This window comes from Oncorhynchus gorbuscha, linkage group LG21, assembly GCF_021184085.1.
Source record: "Oncorhynchus gorbuscha isolate QuinsamMale2020 ecotype Even-year linkage group LG21, OgorEven_v1.0, whole genome shotgun sequence".
Taxonomy (NCBI): domain Eukaryota; kingdom Metazoa; phylum Chordata; class Actinopteri; order Salmoniformes; family Salmonidae; genus Oncorhynchus; species Oncorhynchus gorbuscha.
This window is the reverse complement of record NC_060193.1, coordinates 13093022-13109868: the sequence shown is the minus strand read 5'-3', so window position 1 is coordinate 13109868 and position 16847 is coordinate 13093022. Positions and strand designations below refer to the sequence as shown.

Here is a 16847-nt window from a genome sequence, read left to right as displayed (position 1 = left end):
TGTAATCTCTGCCAATGGTGCTTGAACAAAGTGCTGAGTAGGGGGTCTGAATACTTACGTTAATGTAACATTTCAGTTTTTTATTTGTAATACATTTGTAAAAATGTCTAAAAACCTGTTTTTTCTTTATCATTATGGGTTATTGTGTGTAGATTGATGAGGGGGAAAAAACAATTTAATCCATTTTAGAATAAGGCTGTAACAAAATGTGAAAAGGTTCATGGGGTCTGAATACTTTCCGAATGCACTGTGTGTGTGTGTGTGTGTGTGTGTGTGTGTGTGTGTGTGTGTGTGTGTGTGTGTGTGTGTGTGTGTGTGTGTGTGTGTGTGTGTGTGTGTGTGTGTGTGTGTGTGTGTGTGTGTGTGTGTGTGTCTCACCGTTAGGGTCACTGATCATCCCACAGCTGGTAGGTTTCACAGCCTCTGCCTCCACCTTGGGATCGCACTCCTCCTCTCCTCCACCGTGGGTGCAGCTGCCAGGGACAGAGGGACAGAGGGACGGAGGGACGGAGGGACAGAGGGACGGAGGGACGGAGGGACGGAGGGACAGAGGGACAGAGGGACAGAGGGACAGAGGGACGGAGGGACAGAGGGACGGAGGGATTGAAGAAAGGGACGAACGTCAAAGACGTCACTGTCGAGGAGTGAAATTAAATCTCCATGGAGACAGACCTGTAGTAGGTCACGTTTGATACAAAACACTGGAATCCAGTGTGGTTCTGGTATCCGAGGTCAGACTATAGGTACTTCCAGAAAAATACAGGATGAATAAAACCATTCAGTTCATGAATGCAAAAGAAACGGAAACAGGAGACTCACTCGGGGCGGTCGTCGGGTACCTGCCAGCTCTCTCCCAGTTCGTTGGTGTTGATGGCTGGTTTACCATCTGGCTTGATGTTGTCATCACCAGGTTGGTCATTGAAGTTTCCTATTAGATAGACAATCACCAAATAATGACAGAATCCCTATCTAGTCAATTAGGATGTTTTGTATCATTATTTTCTCATCCCAAGGGCTTGTATGGTGTACTACTACTGTGTACTACTGCAGGTTTCTCTGTCTGGCAATCGGGTTTCCCTGTCTGTAAATATTGATTATCTGTTGATGAACCCTTCTTACCACAAAGTCCACAGAGCAGTTGGTTGTAGAAGGAGGGCAGAGTGACGTCAGCGTGGTGGTTACCATCGAACCTCACCCGCAGGCCAAAGGTCGTCTCCAACACAACGAACTTCCCGCTCAGGTAGATCTTCACCCCATTGGTCAGAGTCACGGGAGGGGTCACCAGGGTACCGTTGACCTGGGAGAGGGGCAGAGAGCAAACAGTTTGATGAAACGTCTTGACGCTAAAAGCTGACGATACAGTGCAGCGTTTAATATGATTTTTGATATATTTTGGTTTTCTTTACTGGTGAAAGGCATAACCACCTTCCACCTTCTACACTGCAAAGCCTTTTTCTGACACGTTGGCAGCATAATTCATTATAGAAATAAATAATATAAATAAACTAAAATGTGGGAAATGTAACATTTGTGATGAAGTCAAACTGTAGCGCTAATCTACCCATAATCCTCCTCACCTGTATTTTGCGACCCTTTCCCAAGATGACAGTCATCCCGGAGACCTTGACCATGACGGCTCGGACGTACGACACCTTCTTGTTGCTGCCCCGGTGCTCGTTCTGCGTGTCGACGGTGAAGTACGGCAAGCCGGAGGACTCATTGCACGGCTTGGTGAGAGTGTAGGAACAGGAACCCATGAAGTTATGCACCTTTTTATCGAAAGAGGTGTAGTGAGGGTCGCCCTGTACAGTGCAGATACCTGTTTCTGTGGGTAGAGGGAGGAGAGATGGAGGGTAGAGTTTAGTTATAGTTTATCCTATTGAATTCATTTATGGTTGTGATGTTGTTAAATGTGTTGTAATTAATGTGTGTTGTAATTAATGTGTGTTGTAATTAATGTGTGTTGTAATACATGTGTGTTGTAATTCATGTGTGTTGTAATTAATGTGTGTTGCAATTAATGCGTGTTGTAATTAATGTGTGTTGTAATTAATGTGTGTTGTAATTAATGTGTGTTGTAATTCATGCGTGTTGTAATTCATGCGTGTTGTAATTAATGCGTGTTGTAATTCATGTGCGTTGTAATTCATGCGTGTTGTAATTAATGCGTGTTGTAATTCATGTGTGTTGTAATTCATGCGTGTTGTAATTAATGCGTGTTGTAATTCATGCGTGTTGTAATTCATGCGTGTTGTAATTAATGTGTGTTGTAATTCATGCGTGTTGTAATTCATGCGTGTTGTAATTAATGCGTGTTGCAATTAATGCGTGTTGTAATTAATGCTTGTTGTAATTAATGTGTGTTGTAATTAATGTGTGTTGTAATTAATGTGTGTTGTAATTCATGCGTGTTGTAATTAATGCGTGTTGTAATTAATGCGTGTTGTAATTCATGCGTGTTGTAATTAATGCGTGTTGTAATTAATGCGTGTTGTAATTAATGTGTGTTGTAATTAATGCTTGTTGTAATTAATGCGTGTTGTAATTAATGCGTGTTGTAAATCATGTGTGTTGTAATTAATGCGTGTTGTAATTCATGTGTGTTGGAATTAATGTGTGTTGTAATTAATGCATGTTGTAATTAATGCGTGTTGTAATTAATGTGTGTTGTAATTAATGTGTGTTGTAATTAATGTGTGTTGTAATTCATGTGTGTTGTAATTCATGTGTGTTGTAATTAATGTGTGTTGTAATTCATGCGTGTTGTAATTCATGCGTGTTGTAATTAATGTGTGTTGTAAATCATATAACTGTATAGTACCCAGTGGGTAACATCCTAACTCTCCATCCTGCAGGCCGCAGCTCTCTGCCGGGGTACAGGTGGTGTTGTGACACTGTAGCACCCCTCCACCCAGACACACACACTTCTCCTTACAGCCCTCCAGGTACCAGGCGTCCCCCACCTGAAACACACACATCATGGTGAGTCTACAGTTCAGTACTACTGTCTTTTATTCTCATTCAGATGATTTAACATGAGTGTTCAATGCAACGTAGTTCAATTTCTACTTGTATCAGGGACTAATGTAGTCATTATAAAAGCTTGATGCTCAATACGAAACATAAAGCCAAGTTAAGTATATATTCATTGTTTTATCCTTTATTCAACCAGAGGTCACATTGAGATTTGATATTATTAAACAGTATTAAACATTCACTAAGGTGAAACACAGGAGTGTTACTCACAGGATGGTAGTCTCCAGAGGGGTTGACACAGCCACAGTCTTTAACAGGAACACACTTGTCGTCGCTGAGGATAAAGCCACGGTTACACTCACACCCCTCCACACACACCGCGGAGCAACCAGGGGGGCCGCTGACACCCAGACATGTCTCTGGACAGGAGCTCACACACATGGAGTAAGAACTATTGAGAGGACAGGCCAGAGCTATAGAGGTAGAGGAGAGAGAGCAGGAACAGGTCAGTACAGGAAGGTCTTCTGAATCATAAAGTACCCAACAGCTCCAAACATGATCAGGAGTGACTGTAATATTGGGATCGATGGACAAACATATTTGCACTGCAACTGTGTAACTTTGGCCTGTGTGCCAGCCTGAGAAATCTAATCCTGCTTCTCCTATGGAAAAGCTCCAGCAGACTCCGAAGGCAGTCGGACGGTGTGACCTGCCAAGTCATTTCCAATCAGTGACATGATCGTTTTTTAAAGAAGCACTAGTTTTTGAACTTTTGCTGTTGAAAAGAAATATCCCAAGTATAAATATAGTGATGCACACACACTTAAAGGGGCATTCTGCAGTTGCTACATACCTTTCATTGATACATGAATGATATTTACCCATTGATTCTTGAATAATATAACTTATAAATAAATGCACCATGAGCTTAGTCGTACCCCATCAGAACCCCAAATATAAACGTGTTTTACTCCAATGTTTGTAAACAAAGAAAATGTCAATAAAAACCACTATATAGCCTCACACCATGGTTAAAACTATCATTCAAGTCTTGTATCCACAGCTCTGTGTGGAGACTTGAGAGTGATTCCATTTCTCCAACCCCATCCTTCAGCTATTTACCGAACCAGGCGCTTTGTTGTTGTTTCAACCGCTGATTGCTGCTTTAAGGGTAAAACAAGATATTCTGAGCAAAATAGTATTTTTTTAAGACACATCTGGAAACTTCTAGAGTTGGCCGTTCTGCTGGGTCTACTCAGATGTCACCCCCCCCCCCCCCATCGTTTGAGGAACAATAGAGGAAGGAGTGTTAGAGAACAAAAGAGGAAAGCACCCCCACTTGTGATGTCATGACTTACCTGGATCACCTATTGAGATGTGCCTTTTGTTAAGTAAATCAGGTGTTAACTGAGGTGAAATGAGACTGGAGTGCATCTTTAAGCAACTGAGACAGAGCCTCTGAGTGCATTGGATCTCAGTCTATGGTGTCTGTGGTGTCTACAGTGTGAGACAGAAATCAGCAGAAGTCTGGCTGTCTCCAGGGGTGGACCTTGACCTCTGGACCTCCCTGATTCACTCCCATTGTGACTAAATGTCTGTGATGTCTACATATGAGACTCACGGCAGAAATCTGTCTCCCTCCAGGGGTGGACCTTGATCCCTGCGCTCAGGCAGGCGTCGGTATACACCTGAAGCTGGTCACACAGCATCTGCTGTTGGCCCACGAAGCGACACATGTCATACACACAGCTCTGGAAGAACGGAGTGGGGTCCACCGACGCTATGCACTCCCTGTTGGGGGCGGGGGGATCAAATGCAGAGAAAGTAATGGAATGAGTGAAATGTGTGAGGAAGACAGGGGGATTTGAGAAAGAAAGAAAGATAGAAAGGAAAGAGAGTGAAGGAGGGAGGGAGCATCAGAGAGAAAAGTCAAAACACCAAGATATATGAGCTTCACTCCAAAATGCTGTATATCCATTTCCAGAGTGACTTATAGTAAGTGCCTTCATCTTAAGATAGCTACGTGAGACATATCACAGTTAAAGATACAGCATACGAGCATTACATTCCAGCTTAACAATGGATATGTAGCGTTTTGCAAAAAAACACATTTTCATATACATCTAAAATCTATTTTTTTTTAAATCTGAGAACAGTAATACTTTACACACACATGAAGGTACCCATAAGCAATCATTTCTGATGATTGTGAAAGATTTGTGAAAATGTTTTAAAATAAATTGTGAATATAGCAATTTAGAATGAAACTCATCAAGTATATTTTCACATATATAGCCCAAAACTTGAAATTAAATGAATTAAATCTGCACTATTTTCAAATAAGCATTCATTTGTGATGAAAAAATACAAATGTGAAAAGTTGGTGGATATTAGTGTTTTGGACATAAACACTTCTTATACAACCTTAAATCACTTTCTCTATACATACTATATGGGGTGAGTACTGAGTTAATATTCTGTATGAATGATTTTTTGTGTCAAATCGTCAGTTAATCCCTTATGGGATTAATTGACACATAAACAAACATTAGAATAATTCAGAGTTGTTAGTGTTCTTGCTCACCTGAAGGGTCCTTTGGTGTCGGTTAATTTCCCACAGTTCTCAGGTTTGGAAACCTCTGCCTCTAGTGAGGGATCACAGTGTGGATCTGGGTCGGTGTCGGGTTTGCATCTGTGGAAAACACAATGTTAATAAACAATAAAACATGGAAAGACAATAACATTTTATAATATAATGCATAATACACTTATTACCCCTTAAAGTGTACACTTAGTTCCAAAACTGTTGCATATTACAAGTGTACACTAAGTTCCCAAACTATTGATATTACAAGTGTACAGTAAGTTCCCAAACTATTTCAGTTCCCAAACTATTGCAAGTCTACACTCAGTCTCAAGTGTGTACTTAAGTTCTACTACATACATTAATGGGCAGAAATATTCCCAAAAAAACTTCCCTCATAATTCCCACTCACGTGACATCCTCATCTTCCTCGGTCTTCCAGCTGTTTCCAAAGTCCTTGGAGGTGGTGACCTGGGATCCGTCAGGCTTGGTGAAGTCGTTGTTAGGGTTACCGTCGTAGTCTCCGCACAGACCACACATCTTGTCAGAGTAGGAGCTGTATTGACCAAGACACACGGCACAGTAGATTAGATACACAGCACAGTGGATTAGTTCAAAGGTCAAGATACAAAGACATAAAACCAGTGGATTGCTAGAGAGATCATACTACAAAGATCATAATACCAAGATACACAAAAACCAGCAGATTACTACAAAGATCAGAACAGAACAGAAATGGTTCTAAATTCTATATGAATAATATTAAATCATTAAGTCATGATGATAAATCATTTGCAATAGTATTGATACGTTTATCACATAGATATGGCACAAAAGTAGTACACTATAAAAATAATAGGGCGTAATTTGTTTGAGATCGGCCTTGTGGAAAAAGGAAGATACTAGATTCTAATTCCTGTGCCCACTTCTTGTGTCTGTGCGTACCTGGGCACTGAGATCTGGGCGTAGTGGTTTCCGTCCCAGCGCACCTTGAGGCCGAACGGAGTCTGCAGCGTGACGTACTGACCAGCCAGCGATAGAGAGATGAGCGGAGAGGGGGAGTGAGGGAGGGACACTCGCTTTCCACTCACCTGTCGAGAGAGAGAGAGAGAGAGAGAGAGAGAGAGAGAGAGAGAGAGAGAGAGAGAGAGAGAGAGAGAGAGTGAGCTACACAGACAGAGGATTTTGATGTTTGAGCTCTGTTAAGGATAAGACAGACATAATTCTAGGAAAGAAAAAAAAGTAGAGGTGAAGATGAGGTCTCACTGAAAGACAGATTTAAAGGGTTACTGGTAAAAGAGACGACGATGATGATGATGATGATGATGATGGGGGAGGGAGGGAGAGAATAGATAAAAAGAGACAATGAAAGAGAGAGAAAGAGAGATAAAAGGTGTATTACGAAGGGGGGAAGAAAAAGGCTTTGGGTGAATCATCATGGTGTAATATTGCTGATCCTTAGCGTAAGGGAGAGATGGAGAACAAGAAAGAGATAACAGAGTGATACCACCACATCTGTGACGTGGAATGTGAAGGACATAAACATGTATGAGAAAGTGTAATTAACATAGAATGACACTTACACATTTATTACATGCATAGGATTACATGTAAATTATGGGCAGGGTTAAATCCTTTGGGACAACTGCTGATGCATAAAGAGCTGTATAAATACATTGGGTTGACTGATTGATTGGCTGATAGATTAATGGATGAATTGATTCATTCATGGATGGATGGATGTATTAACATGTACCAGAGTCTTCCTGCTCTTCATTAGTGTGACAGTGATTCCATCGACAGTGACGTAAAGCTTTTTCAGGTAGGAAACTCCAGCCAGACCACGCTCCTCGTTCTTACCCTCCACAGAGAACCAGGGACCTAGAACACATACAGCAGAACACAAGTAAAACCACAGGGCTTAGAACACAGCAGGACCTAGAGTTAGAACTACAGAACCAAGAACCCAGAGCCCCGAGTTAGAACTACATCATTCAGAGCCCAGAGTTAGAACTACAGAACCTAGAACTCAGTTAGAACTACAGAACCAAGAACCCAGAGTTAGAACTACAGAACCTAGAACCCAGAGCCCAGAGTTAGAACTACACAACCCAGAGAACAGAGTTAGAACTACACAACCCAGAGCACTGTTAGAACTACAGAACCTAGAACCCAGAGTTAGAACTACAGAACCTAGAACCCAGAGCCCAGAGTTAAAACTACACAACCCAGAGTGCAGAATTAGAGCTACAGAACACAGAGCCCAGAGTTAGATCTACAGAACCCAGAGTTAGAACTACAGAACCTAGAACCCAGAGCCCAGAGTTAGAACTACAGAACCAAGAGCCCAGAGTTAGAACTACAGAACCCAGAGCCCAGAGTTAGAAATACAGAACCTAGAACACAGAGTTAGAACTACAGAACCTAGAACCCAGAGTTAGAACTAAAGAACCTAGAAACCAGAGTTATAACTACAGAACCTAGAACCCAGAGTTAGAACTAAATAACCAAGCACCCAGAGTTAGAACTATAGAACCTACAATCCAGAGTTAGAACTACAGAACCCAGAGATAGAACTACATAACCCAGAACCCAGAGTTAGAACTGTTACCTGTGTTGTTCTTGCAGGTCCTGGCCAGGGTGTAGGTGCAGGTCCCCATGAAGCTGTAGAACCTATCATCAAATGTATTGTAGTGGGGGTCTCCAGAGATCACACAGTCCTGGGAACCTGGGGTAGAGGGGACAGAGGGAGAAATCATGGACTATAAGCAGGAGATAGAATAACAGTAGCCTGTATTAAAGATGACAGATATTCCAGTCCTGAGAGCCTGGAGAACAGATATGAGATATGATACGTTATAATAGAAGTACAGTAAGTATACAAGCAGATTATCTTGTCGTGGCCTGATGCAAAGAAAGATCAAGAAATGTTGGATACCTTTAGTACAGGCCCTATGTTCCTCCAGAAACCAAGATAATAACTTTAGTACATGCCCTATGTTCCTCCAGAAACCAAGATAATAACTTTAGTACATGCCCTATGTTCCTCCAGAAACCAAGATAATAACTTTAGTACATGCCCTATGTTCCTCCAGAAACCAAGATAATAACTTTAGTACATGCCCTATGTTCCTCCAGAAACCAAGATAATAACTTTAGTACAAGCCCTATGTTCCTCCAACAACCAAGATAATAACTTTAGTACATGCCCTATGTTCCTCCAGAAACCAAGATAATAACTTTAGTACAGGCCCTATGTTCCTCCAGAAACCAAGATAATAACTTTAGTACAGGCCCTATGTTCCTCCAGCAACCAAGATAATAACTTTAAGTTCCTCCATAATAACTTTAGTACATGCCCTATGTTCCTCCAGAAACCAAGATAATAACTTTAGTACAGGCCCTATGTTCCTCCAGAAACCAAGATAATAACTTTAGTACAGGCCCTATGTTCCTCCAGCAACCAAGATAATAACTTTAGTACAAGCCCTATGTTCCTCCAGAAACCAAGATAATAACTTTAGTACATGCCCTATGTTCCTCCAGAAACCAAGATAATAACTTTAGTACAGGCCCTATGTTCCTCCAGAAACCAAGATAATAACTTTAGTACAAGCCCTATGTTCCTCCAGCAACCAAGATAATAACTTTAGTACAAGCCCTATGTTCCTCCAGAAACCAAGATAATAACTTTAGTACAGGCCCTATGTTCCTCCAGAAACCAAGATAATAACTTTAGTACAGGCCCTATGTTCCTCCAGCAACCAAGATAATAACTTTAGTGTTCCTCCAGAAACCAAGATAATAACTTTAGTACAGGCCCTATGTTCCTCCAGAAACCAAGATAATAACTTTAGTACAGGCCCTATGTTCCTCCAGAAACCAAGATAATAACTTTAGTACAGGCCCTATGTTCCTCCAGAAACCAAGATAATAACTTTAGTACAAGCCCTATGTTCCTCCAGAAACCAAGATAATAACTTTAGTACAAGCCCTATGTTCCTCCAGAAACCAAGATAATAACTTTAGTACAAGCCCTATGTTCCTCCAGAAACCAAGATAATAACTATAGTACAAGCCCTATGTTCCTCCAGAAACCAAGATAATAACTTTAGTACAAGCCCTATGTTCCTCCAGAAACCAAGATAATAACTTTAGTACAGGCCCTATGTTCCTCCAGAAACCAAGATAATAACTTTAGTACAGGCCCTATGTTCCTCCAGAAACCAAGATAATAACTTTAGTACAGGCCCTATGTTCTCCAGAAACCAAGATAATAACTTTAGTACAGAAACCAAGATAATAACTTTAGTACAAGCCCTATGTTCCTCCAGAAACCAAGATAATAACTTTAGTACAGGCCCTATGTTCCTCCAGAAACCAAGATAATAACTTTAGTACAGGCCCTATGTTCCTCCAGAAACCAAGATAATAACTTTAGTACAGGCCCTATGTTCCTCCAGAAACCAAGATAATAACTTTAGTACAGGCCCTATGTTCCTCCAGGAACCAAGAGGATAAAGAAAGTAAATTTACAAGAACATCATAAACGTATTTATTTTGCAAGTATATTGTTTATGTCAGGGGACTTACTTGTAGGGTAGCAGTCCAGCTCTCCTCCCTGGACCTTACACTCGTGCATTGGAGGGCAATCAGAGGGATTGCAGGTGACGAAGGGAGCGTTACAATAACATTTCAGCTTACAGTCCTCCAGGTACCACTCCTCACCAGGCTGGAGGGAGGGAGGGAAGGAGGAGAGATGGAGGGACGGAGAGACAATAGTTCATCAGTGGTTGGTTGCAGGTTGGTTACATACACGTCACACACACAAAGTCCATCAGCCGACACACAACACACTCACCTCGTAGTACTGTCCGTTGGTGCCTTTGCAGCCACAGGAGTTCTCTTTGACACACTTCCCGGCGCTGAGGACGTAACCAGGGTCACACACACAGCCCTCTGAACAGGGAGCATCACACCCTGTGGAGGGTCTGGAGGCACAGGTGGGCTGGCAAGGGGCGGCACAGGGCACGTACTGACTGTTGGGGGGGCATGTCAGAGCTGGAGAGAAGGAGGGAAGAGGAGACATTAGGAGATAGGTCTACTTTAAAACATGACTGTCTCTTAATAATGACGTTGTTGATTATACGGAACAGTACTGTTAGAGTGTATTGTTTGGTCTTTGATGTGCTAATAACAGCAGGGTCACTGCAATTTCCATCTTCATCATCAATATCCGTCTCTTCCTTGTTACTATTATGTATAACATGTATCTGTACCAGGGTTGGGGTCCATTCCATTTCAATTCCAGTCAATTTAAGAAGTACTTTAAAATACCAATTCCAATTCTCTTTAATGCTTTTCAGTGAGGAAAACTTGGAATGAGAATTTGGTTTACTTTCTGAAATGACTGGAATGAAATGGAATTGACCCCAACACTGATCTGTACTCACGGCAGAAGGTGCTGTTCCTCCAGGTTCCGATGGTGACTCCTCGGTCCTGACAGTCGTTGACGTACGACTCGATGGACTCACACAGGATGGGTTGAGCACCATCCAGCTCGCACAGGTCAAACAGACAGTCCTTGAAGAAACTCTGAAATAGACACACATAAACATATGCGGGGGTTTGGGGGTTTGGTTACTTAAGTGACAAAGTTGTTTGAATTGAATTAAGCGTATTTAAAAATCTCTGCACTAAAAATGTATGTAAATATATTTTAAAATGTTTTTCTTGGGTGTGAGATTTCACACATTAAACAAACTTTTGTTGAATCTTAAAGACAAAATATGATATGACCCTATACACCGTACATTACAGTAATATCTCACATTAGGTAAGACACTATATACCACACATTACGGTAGTTACTCACATTGGGGTTGACCTTGGGGTGACAGACAGCGAACGGTCCGTTCTTGTCCAGTAGCATGCCGCAGTAGCCAGAGCTCTCATACCTGTCCAGTTCATCATCAGTACAGCCTGGGATGGTGGTGTTGGGCTTCTTGTTACAACTGGAGTCAGAGACAGGGTGAATCAATCATGTGTGTGTGTTGGTGAGTGTGAGTGTGTGAGTGTGTGAGTGTGTGAGTGAGTGAGTGAGTGAGTGAGTGAGTGAGTGAGTGAGTGTGTGTGTGTGTGTGTGTGTGTGTGTGTGTGTGTGTGTGTGTGTGTGTGTGTAACTGGTGGCATGACTCACTTGGGATCTGTGACCCAGCTGTGTCCAAAGTCATTGGGGTTGGTGGTCAGAGAACCGTCGGGTTTCCTGAAGTCATCGTTGGAGTTTCCGTTGTAGTCTCCACACAGTCCACACAGCTTGTCCTTATAGCTAAATACAGAGGAGCAAATAGACAGACGAGTCAAGCATTTTTCTAGAATATTAATTAATGACAACATTATAAAATAAAAATATTACAATGTGAGAACTTTCTACTTGGTTTTTATTGTACGTTGTGTTTATATGGTTATTTTAATGGTATATCATGTCGGGGTCACAAACTGTAGGAGAGAAAGCAAGCTGCATAGACCCCATTTTTGGTCTCTCTCTCTCTGTATGTGTGTGTGTGTTCTCTTCAGTGTGTGTATGAAGCAGTTTTGACTCACTCCTTGATGACCTTGATGTCCATATAGTGGTTTCCATCATATCGTACGGTCACACCAAAGTCCATGGCTACAGTGTAGTGTTTACCAGACTTCAAAACAGACACGCCTGTAGCTGGGGTCAGTGGGATGTTCACATTGATACCATCCAACTAGGAGGAGAAGAGGACACAGACCTGTTAGTGAGGGGCACTTCATTTTTTAATGTTTTTTAGCTTCCTCTTTATAAGCTGTTCTGGGCTGTGGATGAATTTGATGCATTTAATGCTGCTCAGGAATTTCCCTTCGGTGGCAAAACATATTTATTGAATACAATGACAAACTGTTCTTGACAGTGTAGGTTACTTTATATTGAATGTGTACATGCAGGGCTCTGCATTTTATCACTATTTCTTTCTATTGTTACATTATTAAACATTTTCAAACATCTTCCTCATCTCTTTTTCTCTTTACCCCAACCCTATCCCTCCATCAATCCCTCTCTCTCTCACCTGCACGGTGCCTCCCTTCAAGATGGAGATCTTCACCCCACGCACGTACACATGCACAGCCTTCAGGTAGGAGATGGTTGGTTTGTTGAAGCGGTTCTCGTTGTCAGCATGCACCTCGTAGTGAGGCACTGACGTGTGGTTACAGGGCTCTGACATCAGGTAGCTGCAGTTCCCCATGAAGTTGTACTTCTTCTTGTCGAAGGTGGTGTAGTGAGGGTCACCAGACGCGATACAGGTAGAGGTGTCTGGGGGGAATAGTGATTATAAAGTTGGGAGTGAGATTAGTAATTGGCAGGTGGAAATAATACTGACTCAGTGTTCACATAGTTGGGTTATTATTTTCACCAAATGATGCCTGACAAAATGTAAAAAGTGTTTTCCAAGCTGAACATAATACATGTCTACTGTATATAAGGCTGTCTGTTTGCATAGCGAGGAATCAAACTCTAGGAACGATCCACTTTACTGTAAGATTGGATGTTCCCCTGGGTTTCACGATGGAACTCCTTACCAATAAAATAGATTTGATAAGACTTTCATCTTTATATAAGTGATGATAACTGAGCTAATACAAGTTATGATAACTGGGCTAATACAAGTTATGATAACTGAGCTAATACAAGTTATGATAACTGAGCAAATACAATATAATAATAATAATAATAATAATAACTAATATATGATAACTGAGCTATTTAGCAGACGCTGAGCTAATACAAGTTAACCTAAACAAGTTATGACAACTGAGCTAATACAAGTTACAGTCATGTTATGATGCATACATTAACTGACTAATACAATATAATAATAATAAGTAATGGGTGGTCCCGGGGTTCGAACCCAATACCCTGGCGTTACAAGCGCCATGCTCTACCAACTGAGCTACAGAAGGACCCAATAGAAGTGATGATAACTGAGCTAATACAAGTTATGACAACTGAGCTAAAAGAAGTTATGATAACTGAGCTAATACAAGTTATGACAACTGAGCTAAAAGAAGTTATGATAACTGAGCTAATACAAGTTATGACAACTGAGCTAATACAAGTTATGATAACTGAGGTAATACAAGTTATGATAACTTAGCTAATACAAGTTATGACAACTGAGCTAATATAAGTGATGATAACTGAGCTAATACAAGTTATGATAATTGAGCTAATACAAGCTATGATAACTGAGCTAATACCAGCTATGATAACTGAGCTCATACAAGTTATGATAACTTGGGCGGCAGGTAGCCTAGTGGTTAGATCGTTGGGACAGTAACTGAAAGGTTGCTCAATTGAATCCCCGAGCTGACAAGGTAAAAGTCTGTCGTTCTGTCCGTGAACAAGTCATTTAACCCGCCATCATTGCAAATAAGAAATTGTTCTTAAAAACCTCTTAAGTGTTGGACCCCTTTTTTTCAATTTTCGCCTAAAATGACATACCCACATCTAACTGCCTGTAGCTCAGGACCTGATACAAGGATATGCATATTCTTGGTACCATTTGAAAGGAAACACTTTGAAGTGTGTGGAAATGTCAAAGGAATGTAGAAGGATATAACACATTAGATCAGGTAAAAGATAATACAATGAAAAACCCACCGTTGGTTTGTATTTTTGTACCATCTTGTTTGAAATGCAAGAGAAAAGCCATAATGTATTATTACAGCCCAGCAGCATTTTAGATGTTGGCCATTAGGTGGCAGCAGTGTATGTGCAAAGTTTCAGACCGATCTAATGAATCATTGCATTTCTGTTCAAAATGTTGTATCAAGACTGCCCAAATGTGCCTAATTTGTTGATGAAAAACTTTTCATGTTCAAAACTGTGTACTCTACTCAAACAATAGCATGGTATTCTTTCACTGTAATAGCTACTGTCAATTGGACAGTTCAGTTAGATTAACAAGAATTTAAGCTTTCTGACAATGTCAGATATGTCTATGTCCTGGGAAATGTTCTTGTTACTTACAACCTCATGCTAATCGCATTAGCCTACGTTAGCTCAACCCACCAATCCTGAAGAAGTTTTAACTGACTTGCCAAGTTAAATAAAGGTAAAATAAAAACTCAGCTAATTCAAGTTCTTATAACTGAGCTAATACAAGTTATGATAACTTTGCCAAACAATGTATTATAACTCAGCTAACAGTACCTTTAGGATAGCAGGCTCCGTTGCGACACTCCTCCGTGGGAGAGCAGGAGTTGTCCACACAGTCCAAGATGTAGTTTCCAGCACAACGACACAGCTTGGAGCAGCCGTCACCAAAGATGATCTCTCCTGGCTAAAAGGACAGAGACAGGTAGAGAGGAATTATTAACATGTTGTTTTGACAATATATATATATATTTTGTCATTTATTTGTGCATTCTGTAAACGTATGCGTGTGTTCCTTGTGTTGCTGGTCATTTTTAAAGTATATTTGTGATGTGCTGAGAGGAGCACTATCAATATCCATGTGAGTGGACATTCTGGACAGGAAAAGTACTGTATCGTATAATATTGTATCATATTGTGTATCACATCGTATATATCGTGTATCATATATCGATTGGTATGCCGTATTGTAAATCATTCACAAAATTGTATATCACATTATATTGTGTCATATTCAATCACACAGTACATTCTTAACCACAGACTAACAATCCCAGATGGTCTCGTACCTCATAGTAGTCACCTCCCTCCAGACAGCCACATGTTTCTATGGGGACACAGCGTCTGCCTTTGAACACAAAGCCTGGCTTACAGAAACACGCGCTGATACAGGAGCCAGTGCAGTTGGTGGAGGGTTCCTTACAGCTGGGGATGCAGGCAGGGCCACACTCTATATACTCAGCATTTGGAGGGCACGTCACTATTGGGGGAGAGAGGGAGAGGAGAATGGGGGAGGCAAAGAAGAGAGGGTAAGGGGTGAGGCAGAAGGGAGACAAGGGGTTAATATCAGGAATTATTGGGTTACCAATTAATTGATTTGTGCAAATACAGAAAGCGGTTTCTGATTCTGATCGTAAGAATGAGAACAGATGACTGTCTAATTTCACCTGGTGGTTTTGTGGTAGTAGGTTTGGGAGTAGTTGGTTTAGGTGTAGTTGGTATGGGAGTAGTTGGTTTGACTGTAGTTGGGGCTGAGGGACAGAGGGAGACAGCATGAGACATAAGAGAGAAAGACATTATAGCCAAGTCTCAGATCTGTTTGTGCTGTCTGGTCAACTCATATGGTCACAGCCTGGTCACCTGCCCTACCATCCAAGACGTCAGATGTCAAAACACCATTATGAGTGTGTGGGTGTTTGTACGGACTGTTTATGTCAGGGGACCTACTTGTAGGGTAGCAGTCCAGCTCTCCTCCCTGGACCTTACACTCGTGCATTGGAGGGCAATCAGAGGGATTGCAGGTGACGAAGGGAGCGTTACAATAACATTTCAGCTTACAGTCCTCCAGGTACCACTCCTCACCAGGCTGGAGGGAGGGAGGGAAGGAGGAGAGATGGAGGGAGAGACAATAGTTCATCAGTGGTTGGTTGCAGGTTGGTTACATACACGTCACACACACAAAGTCCATCACCCGACACACAACACACTCACCTCGTAGTACTGTCCGTTGGTGCCTTTGCAGCCACAGGAGTTCTCTTTGACACACTTCCCGGCGCTGAGGACGTAACCAGGGTCACACACACAGCCCTCTGAACAGGGAGCATCACACCCTGTGGAGGGTCTGGAGGCACAGGTGGGCTGGCAAGGGGTGGCACAGGGCATGTACTGACTGTTGGGGGGGCATGTCAGAGCTGGAGAGAAGGAGGGAAGAGGAGACATTAGGAGATAGGTCTACTTTAAAACATGACTGTCTCTTAATAATGACGTTGTTGATTATACAGAACAGTACTGTTAGAGTGTATTGTTTGGTCTTTGATGTGCTAATAACAGCAGGGTCTTTGGTGAGTGAATGAATCATTATTATTATATTAATCACTGCAATTTCCATCTTCATCATCAATATCCGTCTCTTCCTTGTTATTATTATGTATAACATGTATCTGTACCAGGGTTGGGGTCCATTCCATTTCAATTCCAGTCAATTCAGGAAGTACTTTAAAATACCAATTCCAATTCTCTTTAATGCTTTTCAGTGAGGGAAAACTTGGAATGAGAATTTGGTTTACTTTCTGAAATGACTGGAATGAAATGGAATTGACCCCAACACTG

The 16847-nt window shown here is 41.5% G+C and overlaps 1 protein-coding gene across 1 annotated transcript in view; it reads right to left on the bottom strand.

Annotated features, from left to right (window-relative positions):
* Positions 1-16847, bottom strand: part of LOC124008878 (IgGFc-binding protein-like) — a 78992-nt gene that overhangs the window by 34203 nt on the left and 27942 nt on the right. The window contains exons 38-61 of the mRNA XM_046320475.1: positions 16230-16429; positions 15966-16104; positions 15686-15769; positions 15308-15498; positions 14796-14925; positions 12652-12896; positions 12164-12312; positions 11760-11888; positions 11436-11574; positions 11014-11155; positions 10422-10621; positions 10154-10292; positions 8172-8288; positions 7317-7441; positions 6506-6651; positions 5973-6116; positions 5561-5668; positions 4598-4767; positions 3247-3449; positions 2822-2963; positions 1578-1825; positions 1120-1297; positions 820-928; positions 379-473 (exon numbers count right to left, since the gene is read on the bottom strand). Coding sequence (XP_046176431.1) covers positions 379-473; positions 820-928; positions 1120-1297; positions 1578-1825; positions 2822-2963; positions 3247-3449; positions 4598-4767; positions 5561-5668; positions 5973-6116; positions 6506-6651; positions 7317-7441; positions 8172-8288; positions 10154-10292; positions 10422-10621; positions 11014-11155; positions 11436-11574; positions 11760-11888; positions 12164-12312; positions 12652-12896; positions 14796-14925; positions 15308-15498; positions 15686-15769; positions 15966-16104; positions 16230-16429 — 3672 coding nt within the window. The remainder of the gene's footprint in view (positions 1-378; positions 474-819; positions 929-1119; positions 1298-1577; positions 1826-2821; positions 2964-3246; positions 3450-4597; positions 4768-5560; positions 5669-5972; positions 6117-6505; positions 6652-7316; positions 7442-8171; positions 8289-10153; positions 10293-10421; positions 10622-11013; positions 11156-11435; positions 11575-11759; positions 11889-12163; positions 12313-12651; positions 12897-14795; positions 14926-15307; positions 15499-15685; positions 15770-15965; positions 16105-16229; positions 16430-16847) is intronic.